Raw genomic sequence first — 17,759 nt, forward strand, 5'->3', positions numbered from 1 at the left:
TCTTCCCAGCGCCGGTGTGCTTGGACTGTTCGGTTCCCAAAGGGACCAAGGTATACCTCTTGGATCTCCCAAGCAGCAGAATACCAGAGATTGGGGGCAAGGTGGCCGGTTCCAGGGCAGTTGCCGAGATTCGCTCTCCCCCGGAAGGGAAGGTTGTCCCCAGGGCAAGTTTGGAGGCTCCCCTGAGGGATTTCTTCTCCTGGGCTCCCTTCTTCCTAGGAGTGACCCGCGGCAGGCCACCTGCAGCAGCAGCAGCAGCAGCAGCTCCCGGGTAGCTGGGCCTGCTGCCCCCCTTCCCCCAGAGCACGCTCCGCATTTTCTTAGGGGAAGAGATGCCCTGCTCTCCCACGTCCTGCGTTTCCACAACCGAAGTGAGTCCTCGCGGAGCCGAGGACAGGGAAGAGCCTGGCACGTGAAGAAAATTCTCCCTGACTTGGAAATTCGAGTGTCTGGGAGTGTCCCCGGGATCCTCGGGTGTGCTGGGCTCGGCCTGGCCTCCTCCTCTGGGGTAAGTGCTCACCGTCATCAGCTGTGTCTCACTGAACTCATCTGAGGACTCGGGGTTGGACAGCAGCCAGGCCAGGCCTTCCTCGGGGAGCCGCTGGCGATCCGCAGCCACGTTCAACCTACGCTTAGGGCCTCTCTCAGGGTTCGCCCAGGCCCGGCCCGCTTCGGGCCCACCGAGGTGGAGAGGGCGGGCCGGAGCTGGCGGCGCTTCCCCACAGCTCTGGTCGGGCGCTCCTCGACCGCCGGGACCCGCCTCGAGGCCGGCCCACACGGCGGACACTTCGAAGGCGGCGCAGCTCGCCGGGGACGGGTGTCTGCGGACGCCCAGCACGTCGCACTCGGCCAGCTGCAGCAAGATGGCCGCCGCAGACTCCTCGTCCAGGAGGTCCCTCGTGTCGTCAGCCGGGGAGCCAGGTCGGCCTTCGGGGCCCCACGGCACCGGCCCTCCCGCTTCCAGCATCTCCCGCTCCGACTGGAAGCCCTCGGGGTCCGGGAAGCCGCCCCCGCCCTCGCCGCTCCGCGGCTCCCCGGGCTCGGGGCCTGGGTCGGGTCCCCATGGGACTGTGGGGCCGGCCGGGCCGACGCCGGCCCGCTCCCCGCCCTCTGGGCCGAAACCCGTTCCCCACACAGACACCTCATCGGGGGAGCTCATGTCGCGACCCTGGCGGCGCCGGAACCGGGGCGACGGTCGATGGCCCGAGTCGCGGTCGCGGGCGCGGTCACGGCGGGTGAGGCGGGCGGCGCTCAGAGGGCAGCGGCAGCCACCTCACGCGCCGCACGAGCTCGCCTCAAACGAGACGACGCGCGGCTTCCAGCGCGCCTCCCACGCCCGCGCCGCGGCCTCCTCATTGGTCCGGGCCCCGCCAACCAGCGGGCGCCTTGTTCGCCTGCCGCCTCGAGGCCTAACCAATGGGGTCGAGGGCCTCTGGTTTGCCCCCAAGCCTGTGGGCGGTCCGGGCAGTGGGCTGGCGAAGGGGATGGTGGGAGTGCCTCCCTCTGTCAAGCCTCTCGGCCCGCCTCCTCCTGTCCCGCCTCCCCTTTCCGGTTAGAGTCACAGCTGCTCTGAGCCTCCGTCTCCCATCTACACAGGGGGTCGGGGAGTTAGGGCGCTGGGCTCCACGGGTGGTGAGGATGAAACGTCAAGATGGAGGCGCTGGACGCCTAGCACGCGCCGAAAGCATTTGCCAGCCTCCCTTCCACCGCAAGCCTTACGACCCAACAGGAGAATGGGCACGGGAGTCCCGCAGTCAGTGATCAGGGGTCGGCCAGAGAGCAAAGGGATCGTATTTTCGTTCTGTAAGGTCTCTGTCTCAACTGCTCCATCAAATGTGGCTCAGCAAACGTTATTGGCAGGCGGGTTTGCCGGACAGACTGGGGTTGGCCTCGCTCCATCAGCCCTTCCCCCGCTCTGAGGCAAATTCAAAGAAGAGGAAATCGCAGTGGCCAGTTACACCCCAAGAGATGCTCCCCACCGCTGATCCTGGAGATGTGAGCTAAAACCACGAATCGGGTTTCACACACTAGGTTGACAACCTTCAAAGAGCTTAACCATTCCGAGGGTGGGAGAGGTTAGGAGCAAACCCCTGTGGCGGTGGTGCAAGAGATCCATTTGGGAGGTAATCTGGCAGAATCCATTGAAAGCAACTTAGTGCCAGCACGGACTCTGTGCCTGGCACTCTTCTAAGCGCTGGGCATAAATAGTAATGCATCCGCGTGACACGCCTAGAACTATAGTACCAACTATTACTGGCCTCTTACCGGTGAGGAAACAGGCACTGAGAGGTTCAGCCACTGGCCCAAGGTCATTCGGCTCGTGGGGATCAGCGGCAGGATTGAAACCAATCAATCTGACTCCAGAGTCCTTGCTTTGAGCCCAAGATCTTAAAACTGGAAGGAAAAATAAAAGCTATTTCCTCCATGTTCCGGCAAGTCCGCTGCCTGGTACTTCTTCCGGAGACACGCTGGTACCTGTAGTGTACAAGAACACAGGCACAAGGGTGTTGGTGATGGGAAAAACTGGGAACACTCCAAATTCCCATCAGTAAGGAAATGGATGAATGCAACGTGGCTTAGCATCCAGTAGCATAAAGCGTGGCAGTCCAAAGGAATGCATCAGGCCATTCTCACAGCCTTCGAAAGCATCCGCCTGACTTCAAACTGTAAGTTGCAGAACGATGGCTTTGGATTCACATTTGTAAATTAAAGCACTTGCGTGCGTGGGCACACACACACACACACCAGTCAATCCTATGTAATATATGAGAATTCATTCAAGTATATGTACAAGTATGTTTTAAAGTTTTGAAGGACGCACAACCAAGGCCTACCAGTTGTGATGGCGGTGGGTGTGGATAGCCAGGTGTCTCTCAATTTTTCTTGGAACTGTCAGTTCTCAGCTTCCCTGAGCTGAGCAGTACTGATGTCTGGGGAGTGGTCCCTCTCTTGGTTTCTATATGGCCCATGGATGTTAGAATTTCCCTTGTCTGCCACCCAACTCCTACTCTGACACCCCTCCATTCCTCCCATACCTTCCTTCTGCTCTTTCCCTTTCATACTCCTCTGCCTTCAGTCACCTCTCTCTCCTGCATCCTGCTCTGGCTGACCTCCTGGAGAGTCCTGGGATGTCTGAACCCCTCTTGTCTGTGGAACTCAAAGGCCCAGTTTTCTGGGTCTGCACCTGAGAAGCTGGCCATGCTGGAGAAGTTACAGAGCAGGGGAGATTGGGTGCACTGTAAATCTGCAATCCTCCTCCTCGAGCCTGCCCCCGATGGTGCCTGCCTGTTTGTGGATACCGCCCTCTTCCACTTCTCCCAGTGACTTTTTAAGTCATGGTGTGCTATTTCAAATATGTTAAAATGAATAAGGAAGGATATAGCAAAATCTCCTGCATCCACCAGCATCCTATGAAACATTACCGGTGGATCCAGTGGAAGCCTCCGTCTTCCCTCTCACCATTTCCACTCCCTTCCTCCCTCCCCCATAGAGAGACTCCCAGAACTTCTTCTCACCTTCTCCACTCTCTTCGTCCCTGTGGCTCTCCTACCTGCTCTTCCCCTGCATCCCATACGTCTCCAATGATGTCACTAATCTCTGCTTTACCCCCCTACACTCACCAGGATCCAATACTGGTTTTGACTTACTCTCTTGGCCTGGGGTGGGAGCCAGTGTCAGAGGTTCCTCTTGGCCTTCCCAAGGTGATAGCTCTTACTCCACAGACCAATGACCCAATGTGCAGGTCATTGCTCCAACTGCCAAGTGTATCACTTAGAATTATCAGCTTGGGGACTGGAGAAATGACCACTATGTTGGTCCAGGGACCCAGTCAGCTCACCGTGAACTGATATCTATCCCCAACTCCTTTTACTGCCAGAACCTCATAAGCCCCACTCTAACAGGGCCCCATCATGACACTTTGGGCTTCCGGGATCAATGTCAGCTCAGAACCTGTGGCCAGTAGTCCTAGACATGTCTGTGTCCAGTGCCAGTGTGCAGTCACCCAAGCATCTAAGAAAACTGCTATAAACATTTGCATACAGATTTTTTGCGAATGTAAGTTTTCATTTCTCTTGGGTAAATATCTAGGAGTTAACTTGCTGGATTGAATCGTTAGTGTAGTTTTAACTGTTTCCAGAGCGTCTGTACCATTTTTTGCATTCTCACCAACAATGCAGGGGAGTTCTAGCTGTTCCTCAGTCTCTCTAGCACTTGGTATTGTCTGTATTTTGTTTTTATTTCAGCCATGCTTATAGCTATGTTGTGGTATTTCATTGTGGCTTTAGTTATTTCCCTAATGACTAATGAGGTCAAACATCTTCTCAATAGCTTACTGGCCATCCAGTAAGCACAATGTCAGTTCGATTTTTTTTTTTTTTTTGCTCATTATTTATTGGGTTGTTTGATTTCTTATTACTGAATATCGAATGTTCTTTATCTCTTTCGGATACAAGTTCTTTACCATGTGTGCTTTGCAAATATTGTTTCCCAGTCTGTGGCTTATGCTTTCAAAAACAAAGAAACAGACAACACAATTTAAAAATGGGCAAAGGAATTGATTAGATATTTCTCCAAAGAAGACACATAAATGGCCTACAGGTATATGAAAAATGCTCAACATCACTAGTCATCAGAGAAATGCAATTCAAAACCACAATGAGTTATCACCTCAAAACTGTTAAGATGGCCAGTATTAAAAAAAAAAAACAAAACAAAACTTAAAATAGCAAGTGTTGGCAAGGAAGTGAAGAAAATGAACCCCTTGTGCATTGCTGGGGGGAGTGTAAAATGGTGCACCCACCATGGAAAACAGTATGGAAGCTCCTAAAAAAATAAAAATAGAACTCCCATATGATCCAGCATTCCCACTTCCGTATATTTACATTTACATTACAAACTAATTGAAATCAGGATCTTGCATAGATTATTGCACTCCCATGTTCATTGCACCATTATTCACAATAGCCAAGAGATGAAAACAACCTAAATATCTGTCAACAGGTGAATGGATAAAAGGTAGTATATATAATGTATACATATAACAGAATATTATTCAGCCTTTAAAAAGAAGGAAATCTTGCTATATGCTGTAGTATGGATGAACTTTGAGGATATTATACTAAGTGAAGTAAGCCACTCACAAAGGACAAATACTGCATGTTTCCACTTATATGCGGTATCTAAAGTAGTCAAACTCTTAGAAGCAGGAAGTAGAATCCTGGTTGCCAAGGGCTTGGGGGAGGGGGAAATGGGGAGTTGTTGTTCAATGAGTATAGATTTGCAGTCATGCAAGATGAAGAATTCTGGAGCTCTGATTACAACAATGTTCATATAGTTAACAACATTGTACACTAAAAAATTTGTTAATAAGGTCGGTTTCATATTATGTGTTTTGGCAATAAAAATAAGTTAAAAAATAAAATGCCTTATTCAGTGGCTTTTCATATATTCCCAGTTGTGCATCTATCACAATCAATTTTAGGATATTTTTGTTAGCCCAAGAAGATGCCCTGTATCCCTTAGCCATCACCCCCTACCCCCCAACCCACCCCAGCCCTATAGGCAAGTAATAAACTACTTTCTGTCTCTATGATTTGCCTAGTTAGGAAATTTTGTATAAATGGAATCACACAATATATAGTACGTTTTGTCTGGCTTCTTTCACTTAATATAATGTTTTTGAGGTTCACTCATGTTGTAGCATGTATCAGTACTTCAGTTATTTTTATTGCCAAATAATATTCCATGGTATGGCTATACCACATTTTATTTATACATTCTTCAGTTTTTGGGCATTTGGGTTATGTTTAGTTTGGGAATATTATGGATAATATTCCCAAACTAAATGCTGTTACGAATATTCATATACATTTTGAGTTCATGAGTTTTTTTGTGAACATATGTTTTCAGTTCTCTTAGGTAGATCCCTAGGAATGGACATTCTGGATCATATGGTAACTCTATGTTTAACTTTTTAAGAAAATACCAGAATATTTTCCAAAGAGATTCAACTATTTTACATTATCACCAGAAGTGTATGAGGATTCAAATTTCTCCAAATCCAAATATTTGTTATTATCTGTATTTTGGATTATAGCCATCCTATTGTTTTTGCAACATGGTATCTCATTATGGTCTTGATTTATATTTCCCTACTGACTAGTGGTTCTGAACATCCTTTCATATGCTTATTAACCGCTTCTATACCTTCTTTGGTGAAATGTCTATACAAATCTTTTACCCAATTTTTTAATGGGGTCATTTTCTTATTTATTTATTATTCTTATTCTTTATTCTGGATACAAGTTCTTTGTTAGATCTGTGACTTTCAAATATTTTCTCCCAGTCTGTACCTTGTCTTTTCATTTTCTGAATAGTGCCTTCTGAAGCATAAATGTTTTAAATTTTGATGAAGTCCAATTTATCAAGTTTTTCTTTTATGGATCATGCTTTTGGTGTTATATCTAAGAAATCATTGCCTAACTCATGTTTACAAAGATTTTTCTCCTAGGGTTTCTTTTAACAGATTTATAGTTGTAGGTTTTACTTTTAAGTCTCTGATCCATTTTGCATTAAGTTTTGTGTGTGCTGTGAAGTAAGGTTCTAAGTTTGTATTTTTGCATGATATCCAGTTGTACCAGCACCACGTGTTGAAAAGACTATCCTTTCCCCATTGAATTGAGAATCATTGACCATAAATATAAGGAGAGTTCGTTATTTCTGAACTCTCAATTCTGTTCCATTGATCTCTCTCTATGTCAGTACTACACTAACTTGATTATCTGTATTTTTATAGTAAATAGTTTACTATTATAGTAAACTATTACTATAATACTACTAATACTATAGTAGTATAGTATACTATAGTAGTATTATAGTAATAGTTTATAGTTTTGAAATCAGAAAGTGGACGTCTTCCAGGTTTGTTCTTTTTCAAAGTAGTTTTGGATATTCTGTTTTGTTTTGTTTTGTTTTGTTTTTCATTTCCATATGAATTTTTGGATCAGCCTGTGAATTTTTACAAAGAAAGCCTGCTGAAATTTCGATAGAGATTGAATTGAATCTATATATCAATTTGGGGAGAATTACCATATAAATATTGAGTCTTACAACCATGAACATGCAATGCCTTTCCATTTATTTAGATCATCTTTAATTTCTCTCAACAAACATCAATTTGTGTTTCTCAGTGCATAAGTATTACATTTGGTTTGTTAAATATATGCCTAAGCATTTTATTCTTTTTGATGCTATTGTAACTAGAAGTAAGTGTTCCTTAATTTCATTTTTGGATTATTTGCTACATGTATATAGCAATAAAATTTGTTTTATGTATTAATCTTGTATTCTGTGATCTGCTGAACTTCCGTATTAGTTCTACCATTAGAACCATTTTTGTGGATTCCTTAGGATTTTCTGCATATGAAATCATGTCATCTGAGAATAAAAAAATTTCCTTTTTTATTTCCTATCTGGATGACTTTTAGTCCTTCTTCTTCCCTGTTTGAACTGGCTCAAACTTCCAGTGCAATAATGAATAAAAGTAGTGAGCATGTCTTTGTTGCTGACTTTAGGGGAAAAGTATGCAGTCTTTCACTACTAAATATGATGTTAGCTGTAGGTTTTTCATAGATATTCTTTATCATGCTGAAGAAATTTCTTTCTATTCCTAGTTTTTTATTGTTTTTATCATGAAAGGTGGTCGAATTTTGTCACATGCTGTTTGTGTGTCAGTTAATATGATAATGTTTCAGTGCTTTCTTCTTTTAAAATAGTGTATTACATAAATTGATTTTTAGATGTTAAACCAACCTTGTATTTCTAGAATAAATCCCACTTGGTTATGGTATATAATCCTTTTTATATGTTTCTGAATTCAGTTTGTTAATATTTTCTTGAGGGTTATTTCATCTATATTCATGAGAAAGATTGGTATGCAATTTTCTTTATTTTGGATGTCTTTGTGTGTTTTGGGCATCAGGGTAATTGTGCTGGTCTCAGCCAATCGATAGTGATCCTGTCAGCTAGAAATACCTGGAGGCACTCACCTGGACTCCAAGGCGAGCCCCCACAGATATTTCCCCTTTCAGAACCAATGTTGTGGTTGAACTAGCCCTTGTGGTTCTTATTATAATTGCAAGATGCACCTCAGCAGTAACCTTTAGGAAACTTTGAAAGGAGGAAGTTTATTACTCACAAGTCCTGGAGGGTACATGGCATGCCTTGGACCACACAGAAAGGTTGTGGGTGGAGAAAGAGAGCTGGGACCTGGGGTTATGTTTTTATCGGGGTCAAGAGTGAGGGGCCTAGGGTTTCTCAGATTCACTCTTTATTGATGAATTTAAAACAGAATGGGAATTAAAGTACAAGAAGGGAAAAACAAGCAGCCAAAGGGTCAGTTATCTAAGTCAATCAGAGATCTCTAAAACAAAGGAAGCTTCAGGGGTGTGGTGGCCTGGCTCTTTACCTAGTCGTGTAGCTGGCAATTTGTTCTTTTTGATATAGCTGTCTTTGAAGTGGTGCCTCAGCAATCAGAAGCTTAATGTCAGGCACTTGCATTACAATTAAAAAAAAAAAACACTGTCAGAGGCTCACACTACAGTAATATTGGCCTACTAGAGCTATTTTGAAAGTGTTCATTCCTCTTCTATTTTCTGGAAGAATTTCTGGAGTGTTGCTATTATTTCCATCTGAAATGTTTGATAGCATTCAGCAGTGATGCCATCTGGACAGGAGCATCATTGTGGGAAGATTTTTAATTATTAATTTAATTGACTGTCTATTATTGAGTCTGTTTTGAAGTTTGTGTCTCTCTACAAATTTTTTCATTGCATATATGTGTCTAATTTGTTGGTATAAATTTTTTCATACTATTTTCTTATAATTTTTAAAATTCAATAGGCTCAATGGTGATGTCTCCTTTTTCAGTCCTGATTTTAGTGATTCCTTAGGAATCTCTTTTTTTCTTCTTGGTCAGTCTGCCTAAGGTTTGTGATTTGTTATCTTTTGGTTTCATTGTGTTGTCCAAAAAAATTAATCAATAGTCAATCTAAGAAAAATGGAAATTTTTATTTGAGCCAACCTGAGGACTATAACATAGGAGACAATCTTCAGAAAACTCTGAGGACTGTTCCACCCATTGGAGGTAAAACCGTTATATAAGTTTTTGAGACAAAGTAGCATATTAATAGTTTACATAGTCCAACAAGGCGAGTAGTGGGTATTAATGACCCATTACAGGATTGAGAAAGGAAAGTTACTCTTAAGGAGTTACCTTGCTGGTTCCAGGAGGAAATTTCTTTTCTTTCTTTCTTTTTTTTTTTTTTCTGTTTTTTTTTTTTTTGGCGTGTGGGCATTCCTGTATCTTTTAAGGGGATCTAGTTAATGTATAATGTGATGCACAAATCACACTAAAGGGGAGGGGGTAGTGGCTCAAATGGGCAGAGAGAATTTTATGTTTAAAATTTTTCTTGTCCTGCCTGAAAATAATTTTATTTCATTAATTCCACTTTTGATCATTAATCTTTCAATAGGAAGCATTAGGTGATCAAGTATTTGGTCCCTAAATGTTAGGGTGATTCTTTACCTGCCTTGGGTCCATCATGTCCCTTGATGCTGGGTCCTAATAGCCCGGTTCTTTCTTTCCTTTTAGGGGGTGGTACTAGTAAGATGTCTGGCAAGGAATAACGGTCAATTCCAAGTTGTCCAATAGGACTTGCACCAATTTTACCTTGCATGTGCATTGTGCATGTCCATTATTTTATAGAGAACTATAGATGTGATCAATAGTTCCCAGTTGTTTAGATATCATTATCTTAGTAGGAGCAGGTGATACACAGTGCAAAAAACAAGAAACTAAAACTTTATAAGTTACACAAACTGTAATCAAAGTTGGCAATAGGAGGAACAATATCATTAGTAAAGATTTAAGCCAATATCCTCTTGAACCAAACCATTTTCCTAGCATTTCCCTTAAACTGGGAAGAGGATCATTCAGAGTGGAAATCTGATTTTTCAGACGCACCATAAGGGGGGGTTGCATTACAAGACTCGTCAGGTATAAAAACACAACATTCACTATGTATTATAGCATAAGCTCCCCCTTGAGAGGTGTTAGAATATTGAGGGCCATGCAATTCTGTAGGACTGCTTTTCTCATCATGGAAATTTCTGAACTGAGCAAACAAATGGCTTGGTTACTATCATTTAAGGATTGCTGGGTGAATTTTGTTAAAGCCTCTGTATGAGTAATGATATCTTCTATTCCAAGTGAAGGAATAAATATTGCAGCCAAATAATCATACCATTGGAAAACTGATTGAACCCAACATGCCAACATTGAAAGCAGAATGACAGCAGCTGTTTTCAAGGCTACCTGTAGGTGACATTGAGCCTAAAGGAAACCAATTGTACACCATCCTAACCAATCTGGGGAGATCCAAGGCCATAAATTTGTTCCATAAACCTATTGGGTCCTGTTAGGAGCTATCCCACCATTTTAACATCTAGTGAAAACCGTCTTTCAGACCTTGAAACATACACCCAAAGGTTATCAAACATTAGATAGGATTAATTTGGGATTTAAAAACATTGACTAATGTGGATCTGATGCCATCGTTCTGCAACTTGCAGCTTGAAGTCAGGCGGATGCTTTCGAAGGCTGTGAGAATGGCCTGATGCATTCCTTTGGACTGCCACGCTTTATGCTACTGGATGCTAAGCCACGTTGCATTCATCCATTTCCTTACTGATGGGAATTTGGAGTGTTCCCAGTTTTTCCCATCACCAACACCCTTGTGCCTGTGTTCTTGTACACTACAGGTACCAGCGTGTCTCCGGAAGAAGTACCAGGCAGCGGACTTGCCGGAACATGGAGGAAATAGCTTTTATTTTTCCTTCCAGTTTTAAGATCTTGGGCTCAAAGCAAGGACTCTGGAGTCCCAGAGCAGGGATTAGGATTTGGACATCTTTGGGCATGATTACTCTGCCCACCACACCCAGCTCCCTCTCCAGAGCTCACCTACACCTACCTTCTTTGTTTGTATCAGTTCCCCCCAAGAGTCAGAGAGAGCAGTTGGCCTGTGGTTGGGCTGGTGCTGGTGTGGAGCGGGTGGGGTGGGGAGGGGGCATCTTCCCAGTAATTGGGCAGGGAGCAGAAGCAGGCAGGATGGGGTCTAGGGCTCTCCAGGCCAGCCGCCACTGTCTCCCAGGCTGGAGAAGGGGCTTGAGGGGAAAGGCAAATGGGGTGAACTGAATGAGGGTGGGGTTCTGACCTCCTCCGACACACGGGGGCCAGATGTATGACCTGCCACTATTTCCCTCTGGAACTGGAAAGCTCAGGGCCAAGCCACAGCCTGTGATATACATGTTTCCAGCAACATTTTTCTGTGGTAGTTGGTCAGAACACGGAACAGAGAGATTGTGTGCTCAGTGGAGGGAAGGGAGGCAGGGAAAATGCATCACCAAGGGTTGAGGTCACGCCCTCCCATGTCACCTCCCTTTCAACAAGCTTCTCTATTTCCTCACACTGGTGACCACAGCCCCGAGACCCCCTCTGCCGACAGGCGGTGCTGGTGCTGGTGCTGGACTTCTCCCCGGGCACAAGTTGCCTGCACGTCTCGGTGAGCAGAAACCTCAGCTGGAAGGTCTCTGCCAAACTTAGTTACGCAGACAGCAGCGAGATGTGCTACACCGCCAAGCAATAACCAGTGGATCAGGTTCAGGGTCAAAGCTGTAAACTAAGCAGTCAAGCCCACCTTCTCCAGGGAGGGGTTTGAGTGGAAGGATTAAGTCCCACGAACGTTCTTTTCTGACCCTGAGGTCTGTGACTGTCCCATCCCACATGTGGTCTGTCCGCCTGAGCTCATGCCATGAACTCTGGAAGCGAGTCAGGGTGAGAATATGGGGGAAGGGTGGACCCAAGTGCTTCCCATTGTCCAGGTGCAGTCACTCCTTACTTCCCATCCTCACTGCGCCCATCCCGCCCCTGTCCCGGGTAGCTCATGTTGGGTGGTCTCATATATGGGTCCCCTGATTCTAAGATGAGCTACTCTGAGGAGCCACCCTTCCCAATCTCATTCCATCCACACCCACAGTAGTTGTCAGACATCATAGGATCACAGAGTAGGATCGAGAGCCTCCTCCAGCGAATCCAACATTTTGAGCATCCCGACACCCTGTCGTGGGGTTTGGTGACTTCTGCATCATCCCCCTCCTATGTTTTGGGAATTTAACAACAACCCTTGAACAAAACAGATCCGACCCTTGCTTTTGCTCATTCAATGCCTTACAGAACCTGGACCAGCCTCTACTCCCTTTACTCCCTGAATCACATCTTTCTCCCTCAAGGGAGATTATCCCTGATTACTTTTATTCACACACAGGGACACACAGTCACCAACCTGGAATGTCCTATCTACCATCATACCCCCTTTTGTGTAGCAAAACACCGGTCTTTCGGGAAGGCGGTCAGGCAGAACCACCCTCGCCTCACTCAAACACAAATCTGTCCCTCTGAGTCTCAGGCTGGTACAGCCCTGGGTCCCGGCTGAGGGAAGGAAGTGCTCCCCAACCTCCAGTGAGGGGGAAATCGAACATGGAGTTCAGACTCAATCTCGTGTGTCCTAAAGAGGCAGTCTGGGAGATTGAGCTGGGACACGGAAATATCATTTCCAGGAAAATCTGTGTCATGGGGCGGGTGGAAGAGTATTTGACGGGGACCATGCAAGAACACAGACCTACTAACCACACTTGCCATAGAACCTGACGGGCCAATTTCCACTCAAGGGTATAGAGACGACCAGGCTGGAGGAGGGTGGTCAGCTGGCTAGGGCAGGGAGGATGTGAAAGCTTCCAGATTGGAGCTCTGGAAGGGGGTCATGAGTTCCTGCTGATGGGGAGGGGGAATGGCAGAGATGAATGGGAACCGCCAGACCCCAAAGGAGGAGGGGGGTTTGGAGAGAACTACAAGAGGGCCTTCGGGGGAAAGGGAGGACGTGCCAATGTGGCCTGGCAGAGCACACACAGGACCCAGACCTGGGACACTCCGCTGGCTTGACTGCAGGGATGGTAGCAGAGGCTGGCCCAGAGTCCCCACCACAGGATGCCAGAGATACTGTTCTGGAAAAGGCTCTGACGTGGAGCAGCGCCCCGCCCCGGCCCCCTACCCCTACCCCTACCCCTCCAGAGAGAAGGCAGAACACAGAACACAGAATAGGAGAGGTACTTTAATTGGAAACTGCTGTGAAACTGGGGCGGGGCGGGGGCAAAACAAGGGGGAGAGGAAGCCCTAGCTGAGGCAGAACAGGAGGGAACGAGCTTGGCCACAGCTCCCGGGCCCCAAAGGTACCAGCTGCTCCTCTTGCAGGAAGACGCTGGGCTCAACCTGTGAAACAGCGGAGTCAGGGAAGAGCCTCAAGCCAGGGCCAGCCCCCAGCCCTGCTCAACAGCCAGGACTGTGGGAAGGGGTACGGTGTGTGTAACACTCACTTCAAAGGGTCTGGAACTTGTCAGCCTGGTACTGCATGGCGGCTGCAACAGGGACAGGCATTAGCAGGCGCTCCAGACAGAGGGATATAGAAGCCCGTCCCCCTATCCCCGTGAGGAACCGCCTAGCCCTGCAACCTGAAACCCCCTCCAGACCCGATGCAAAGAGCTCTGGGCCTGATCACTCCCCACCACCCAAATTGAATGTGGAACCGGTTCCTAAAGGGAAACAAAATGTGCCAGCAGCTCTCATGCTGTGGGCCATGCCACAACCAGTCAGAACTCGTCACACAAACAAACAAACAATCCAACAAGAACCTTAGAAGCCACACCAAGCAGCAGTTCAAGGAAAAAATCAACGAGGCATCTCTAAAAGTCCTATCAGAAGGAGATTCCCTAGGACTGGTCTGGTTGGCAAAGTGTGCATGCAGTCCAGACAGTACTTTGCTACTTGTACACACGCCCAGCTGTACATGCACAGCCGGCTCCAGGGCCAGGCCTGCTAGGTTCTCCTCCCCACAGGGATGTTGGTCCCTGCGAGGCCGACTGCACCTGCAGCCCACCCCCACCCCAGGTGCCCACCTGGGTTCTGCACTAAGACACCGCTCTCCGTCCCTGGTTCCTCATACCAAGTTGCTCCTTAAGGTCGTCTATTTCTCTCTGTAGCACGAGACACTAGGCCAGCAGACACAGGAGGAAGAGAAATGATTAGTATACTCTGGCCTCCTCTCTCCTCCACCTTCTCCTCTCTCCAGGGCCCTCCATCCCAAAGCCGGGTGGCTAGACTGGCAAGGGCTCCTCAGTGGAAAGGAGGTGGGCTCCCCTCCGTGGGGTACGCGATGGGGGCAGGGGAGGGGGGGCCCCACACATGTCAGTTGAACTTGGACCCAGATCCCGCCCTCGAGTTTGGGCCTGCATTTCCAGGAGCCAGAGGAAGCATTACCCAAGGACAGCCCGGCGTTCCCAGTGGCTGCTGCTGCCTTTCCGGTCTTGGGGGATGGTCAAGTGGCTCCCGGTCACCTGAGAGGGAAAGGACACACAATCCAGCTTCCCAGGCTCCCAGTGAGGTGGAAAGGGCCAAGCGGGGTCTAACGTGAGGTGAGGCAGCACCACCCTCCGCTGGCAACAAGCCGCCCCTGCTCTGCCCAGCAGCCCGAACCTTCTCTCTGGGCCTGCCTCCCCTGTTCCCCGGGGGCAGCCATTTCGCCACCGCGGTCCCCAAAGACTGTGGCTCTGGATTCGACCCTCCCAGAGCTGCAGCCACAGCCAGCACGTGGGAGAGCAATGTGGGCGAACAGGACTTAACAGAAAAGGCTGTTCCCCTGCAAGTCTACACCCGGAGGAGCTGTTTGGGGCACTGCCACCGATCACCCCGGCCGCACAAACCCCACACAGAGGATGATGTGGCTCAAGGCCAGCCCTGCCAGCACCCCGTCTCCTGTGGGAGAAGCTGCCTGGGAGCAAGGCTGTGCCCCCAGCAGAGACAGAGCCAGAGGTTTCTGTCCTCAACCCCTCTCCCCTCCCCTCATATCAAACCCACGACACTCACCTGAGGGGACAGGCCCCCTGGGCATGACTTCTCCTGGGTTCAGGGCCAAGGGCTCTGAGTTTCCTGGATCTTGGGGGCCTCTGGTGTTGAGGTCGCCACTGCTGGCTTTTCCACGATGCATGCGTGGAAAAGATGTGCCTGGCCTGTAAGCTGGCAGCTGAAACAAGAATTTCTCACCGATTTGGACTAAGGATGTGTGTGTGTGGGGTGTGTGGGGTGTGTGTGTATGTATGTGTGTGTGTGTGTGTGTGTGTGAGAGAGAGAGAGAGAGAGAGAGAGAGAGTGTTGTGTGATTCGCGGCCGGGGTGAGGCAGGGAATTGGGAAGGGAATTGAAAGGCTGATCTCATTAGCACTTTCTCCCTCAGTCAGCCCCAGGCCAGCAGGCAGAGCTGATCTAGGGACAACAGTGGGGCACTGAGAAAGCCCAGGTCCCCTGCAAGGAAGGTCTGGGGAACAGCTAGGAAGTAGGAATCAGGAAGCTGGTGAGTCTAAATACTGAGGCTTTTGGGGGAAGCTTTTAAGGGATCCCCCGACCCAATTCAGCTACCAGCCCTCCCTTCCATCCCAGCCCCAGTCTCGCAGAGGAGGCTGGAAACAGGCCGAGGGTGGAGAACCGGGCCCAGCACACCCGAAGTGCTACCTTAATGTTTGTCCCTAGTAAAAGGAGCCCGACCTGGCATCCTAATGACCCAGTGACCGAGGGGCACCCAATGACGACCCCTGAGGGATGGACAGAGGCAGCATGGGTGAAGACGTGTGTCCTGGGGGCGGTTGGAGCGGGGGTGGGGGAAGAGTGGGGAGAGAGGAGGAGCATGGCCTACTCACTCGGCGCTTTGCGGCTGGGTCTCTATTTGGGTCCTTATCTTCTCCCGCCACCGCCTCAGACTCCCTTGCCCGCCTGGCCACGGATTTCTTCCCAGCGCCGGTGTGCTTGGACTGTTCGGTTCCCAAAGGGACCAAGGTATACCTCTTGGATCTCCCAAGCAGCAGAATACCAGAGATTGGGGGCAAGGTGGCCGGTTCCAGGGCAGTTGCCGAGATTCGCTCTCCCCCGGAAGGGAAGGTTGTCCCCAGGGCAAGTTTGGAGGCTCCCCTGAGGGATTTCTTCTCCTGGGCTCCCTTCTTCCTAGGAGTGACCCGCGGCAGGCCACCTGCAGCAGCAGCAGCAGCAGCAGCTCCCGGGTAGCTGGGCCTGCTGCCCCCCTTCCCCCAGAGCACGCTCCGCATTTTCTTAGGGGAAGAGATGCCCTGCTCTCCCACGTCCTGCGTTTCCACAACCGAAGTGAGTCCTCGCGGAGCCGAGGACAGGGAAGAGCCTGGCACGTGAAGAAAATTCTCCCTGACTTGGAAATTCGAGTGTCTGGGAGTGTCCCCGGGATCCTCGGGTGTGCTGGGCTCGGCCTGGCCTCCTCCTCTGGGGTAAGTGCTCACCGTCATCAGCTGTGTCTCACTGAACTCATCTGAGGACTCGGGGTTGGACAGCAGCCAGGCCAGGCCTTCCTCGGGGAGCCGCTGGCGATCCGCAGCCACGTTCAACCTACGCTTAGGGCCTCTCTCAGGGTTCGCCCAGGCCCGGCCCGCTTCGGGCCCACCGAGGTGGAGAGGGCGGGCCGGAGCTGGCGGCGCTTCCCCACAGCTCTGGTCGGGCGCTCCTCGACCGCCGGGACCCGCCTCGAGGCCGGCCCACACGGCGGACACTTCGAAGGCGGCGCAGCTCGCCGGGGACGGGTGTCTGCGGACGCCCAGCACGTCGCACTCGGCCAGCTGCAGCAAGATGGCCGCCGCAGACTCCTCGTCCAGGAGGTCCCTCGTGTCGTCAGCCGGGGAGCCAGGTCGGCCTTCGGGGCCCCACGGCACCGGCCCTCCCGCTTCCAGCATCTCCCGCTCCGACTGGAAGCCCTCGGGGTCCGGGAAGCCGCCCCCGCCCTCGCCGCTCCGCGGCTCCCCGGGCTCGGGGCCTGGGTCGGGTCCCCATGGGACTGTGGGGCCGGCCGGGCCGACGCCGGCCCGCTCCCCGCCCTCTGGGCCGAAACCCGTTCCCCACACAGACACCTCATCGGGGGAGCTCATGTCGCGACCCTGGCGGCGCCGGAACCGGGGCGACGGTCGATGGCCCGAGTCGCGGTCGCGGGCGCGGTCACGGCGGGTGAGGCGGGCGGCGCTCAGAGGGCAGCGGCAGCCACCTCACGCGCCGCACGAGCTCGCCTCAAACGAGACGACGCGCGGCTTCCAGCGCGCCTCCCACGCCCGCGCCGCGGCCTCCTCATTGGTCCGGGCCCCGCCAACCAGCGGGCGCCTTGTTCGCCTGCCGCCTCGAGGCCTAACCAATGGGGTCGAGGGCCTCTGGTTTGCCCCCAAGCCTGTGGGCGGTCCGGGCAGTGGGCTGGCGAAGGGGATGGTGGGAGTGCCTCCCTCTGTCAAGCCTCTCGGCCCGCCTCCTCCTGTCCCGCCTCCCCTTTCCGGTTAGAGTCACAGCTGCTCTGAGCCTCCGTCTCCCATCTACACAGGGGGTCGGGGAGTTAGGGCGCTGGGCTCCACGGGTGGTGAGGATGAAACGTCAAGATGGAGGCGCTGGACGCCTAGCACGCGCCGAAAGCATTTGCCAGCCTCCCTTCCACCGCAAGCCTTATGACCCAACAGGAGAATGGGCACGGGAGTCCCGCAGTCAGTGATCAGGGGTCGGCCAGAGAGCAAAGGGATCGTATTTTCGTTCTGTAAGGTCTC

General features: G+C 50.0%; 2 protein-coding genes across 2 annotated transcripts; both read right to left on the minus strand.

Moving 5' to 3' along the window:
* Positions 1–7: 7 nt before the first annotated feature.
* LOC132357114 (uncharacterized protein CXorf49 homolog) lies at positions 8–1,159 on the minus strand (the record flags this gene model as incomplete). The annotated part of the gene is made up of 1 exon (XM_059910414.1): positions 8–1,159. A coding segment is annotated over exon 1 (1,152 nt), but the record flags the coding sequence as incomplete, so codon positions are not given.
* Positions 1,160–13,489: 12,330 nt separating this feature from the next.
* Positions 13,490–17,105, minus strand: LOC132357115 (uncharacterized protein CXorf49 homolog). Its single transcript, XM_059910416.1, has 5 exons — positions 15,861–17,105; positions 15,035–15,191; positions 14,429–14,505; positions 14,115–14,160; positions 13,490–13,530 (listed from the first exon to the last, which is right to left on the minus strand). The coding sequence occupies exons 1-5, from the start codon at positions 17,103–17,105 to the stop codon at positions 13,490–13,492; spliced, it is 1,566 nt and encodes a 521-aa protein (XP_059766399.1).
* Positions 17,106–17,759: the final 654 nt, after the last annotated feature.

This window comes from Balaenoptera ricei, chromosome X (assembly GCF_028023285.1).
Source record: "Balaenoptera ricei isolate mBalRic1 chromosome X, mBalRic1.hap2, whole genome shotgun sequence".
NCBI lineage: Eukaryota > Metazoa > Chordata > Mammalia > Artiodactyla > Balaenopteridae > Balaenoptera > Balaenoptera ricei.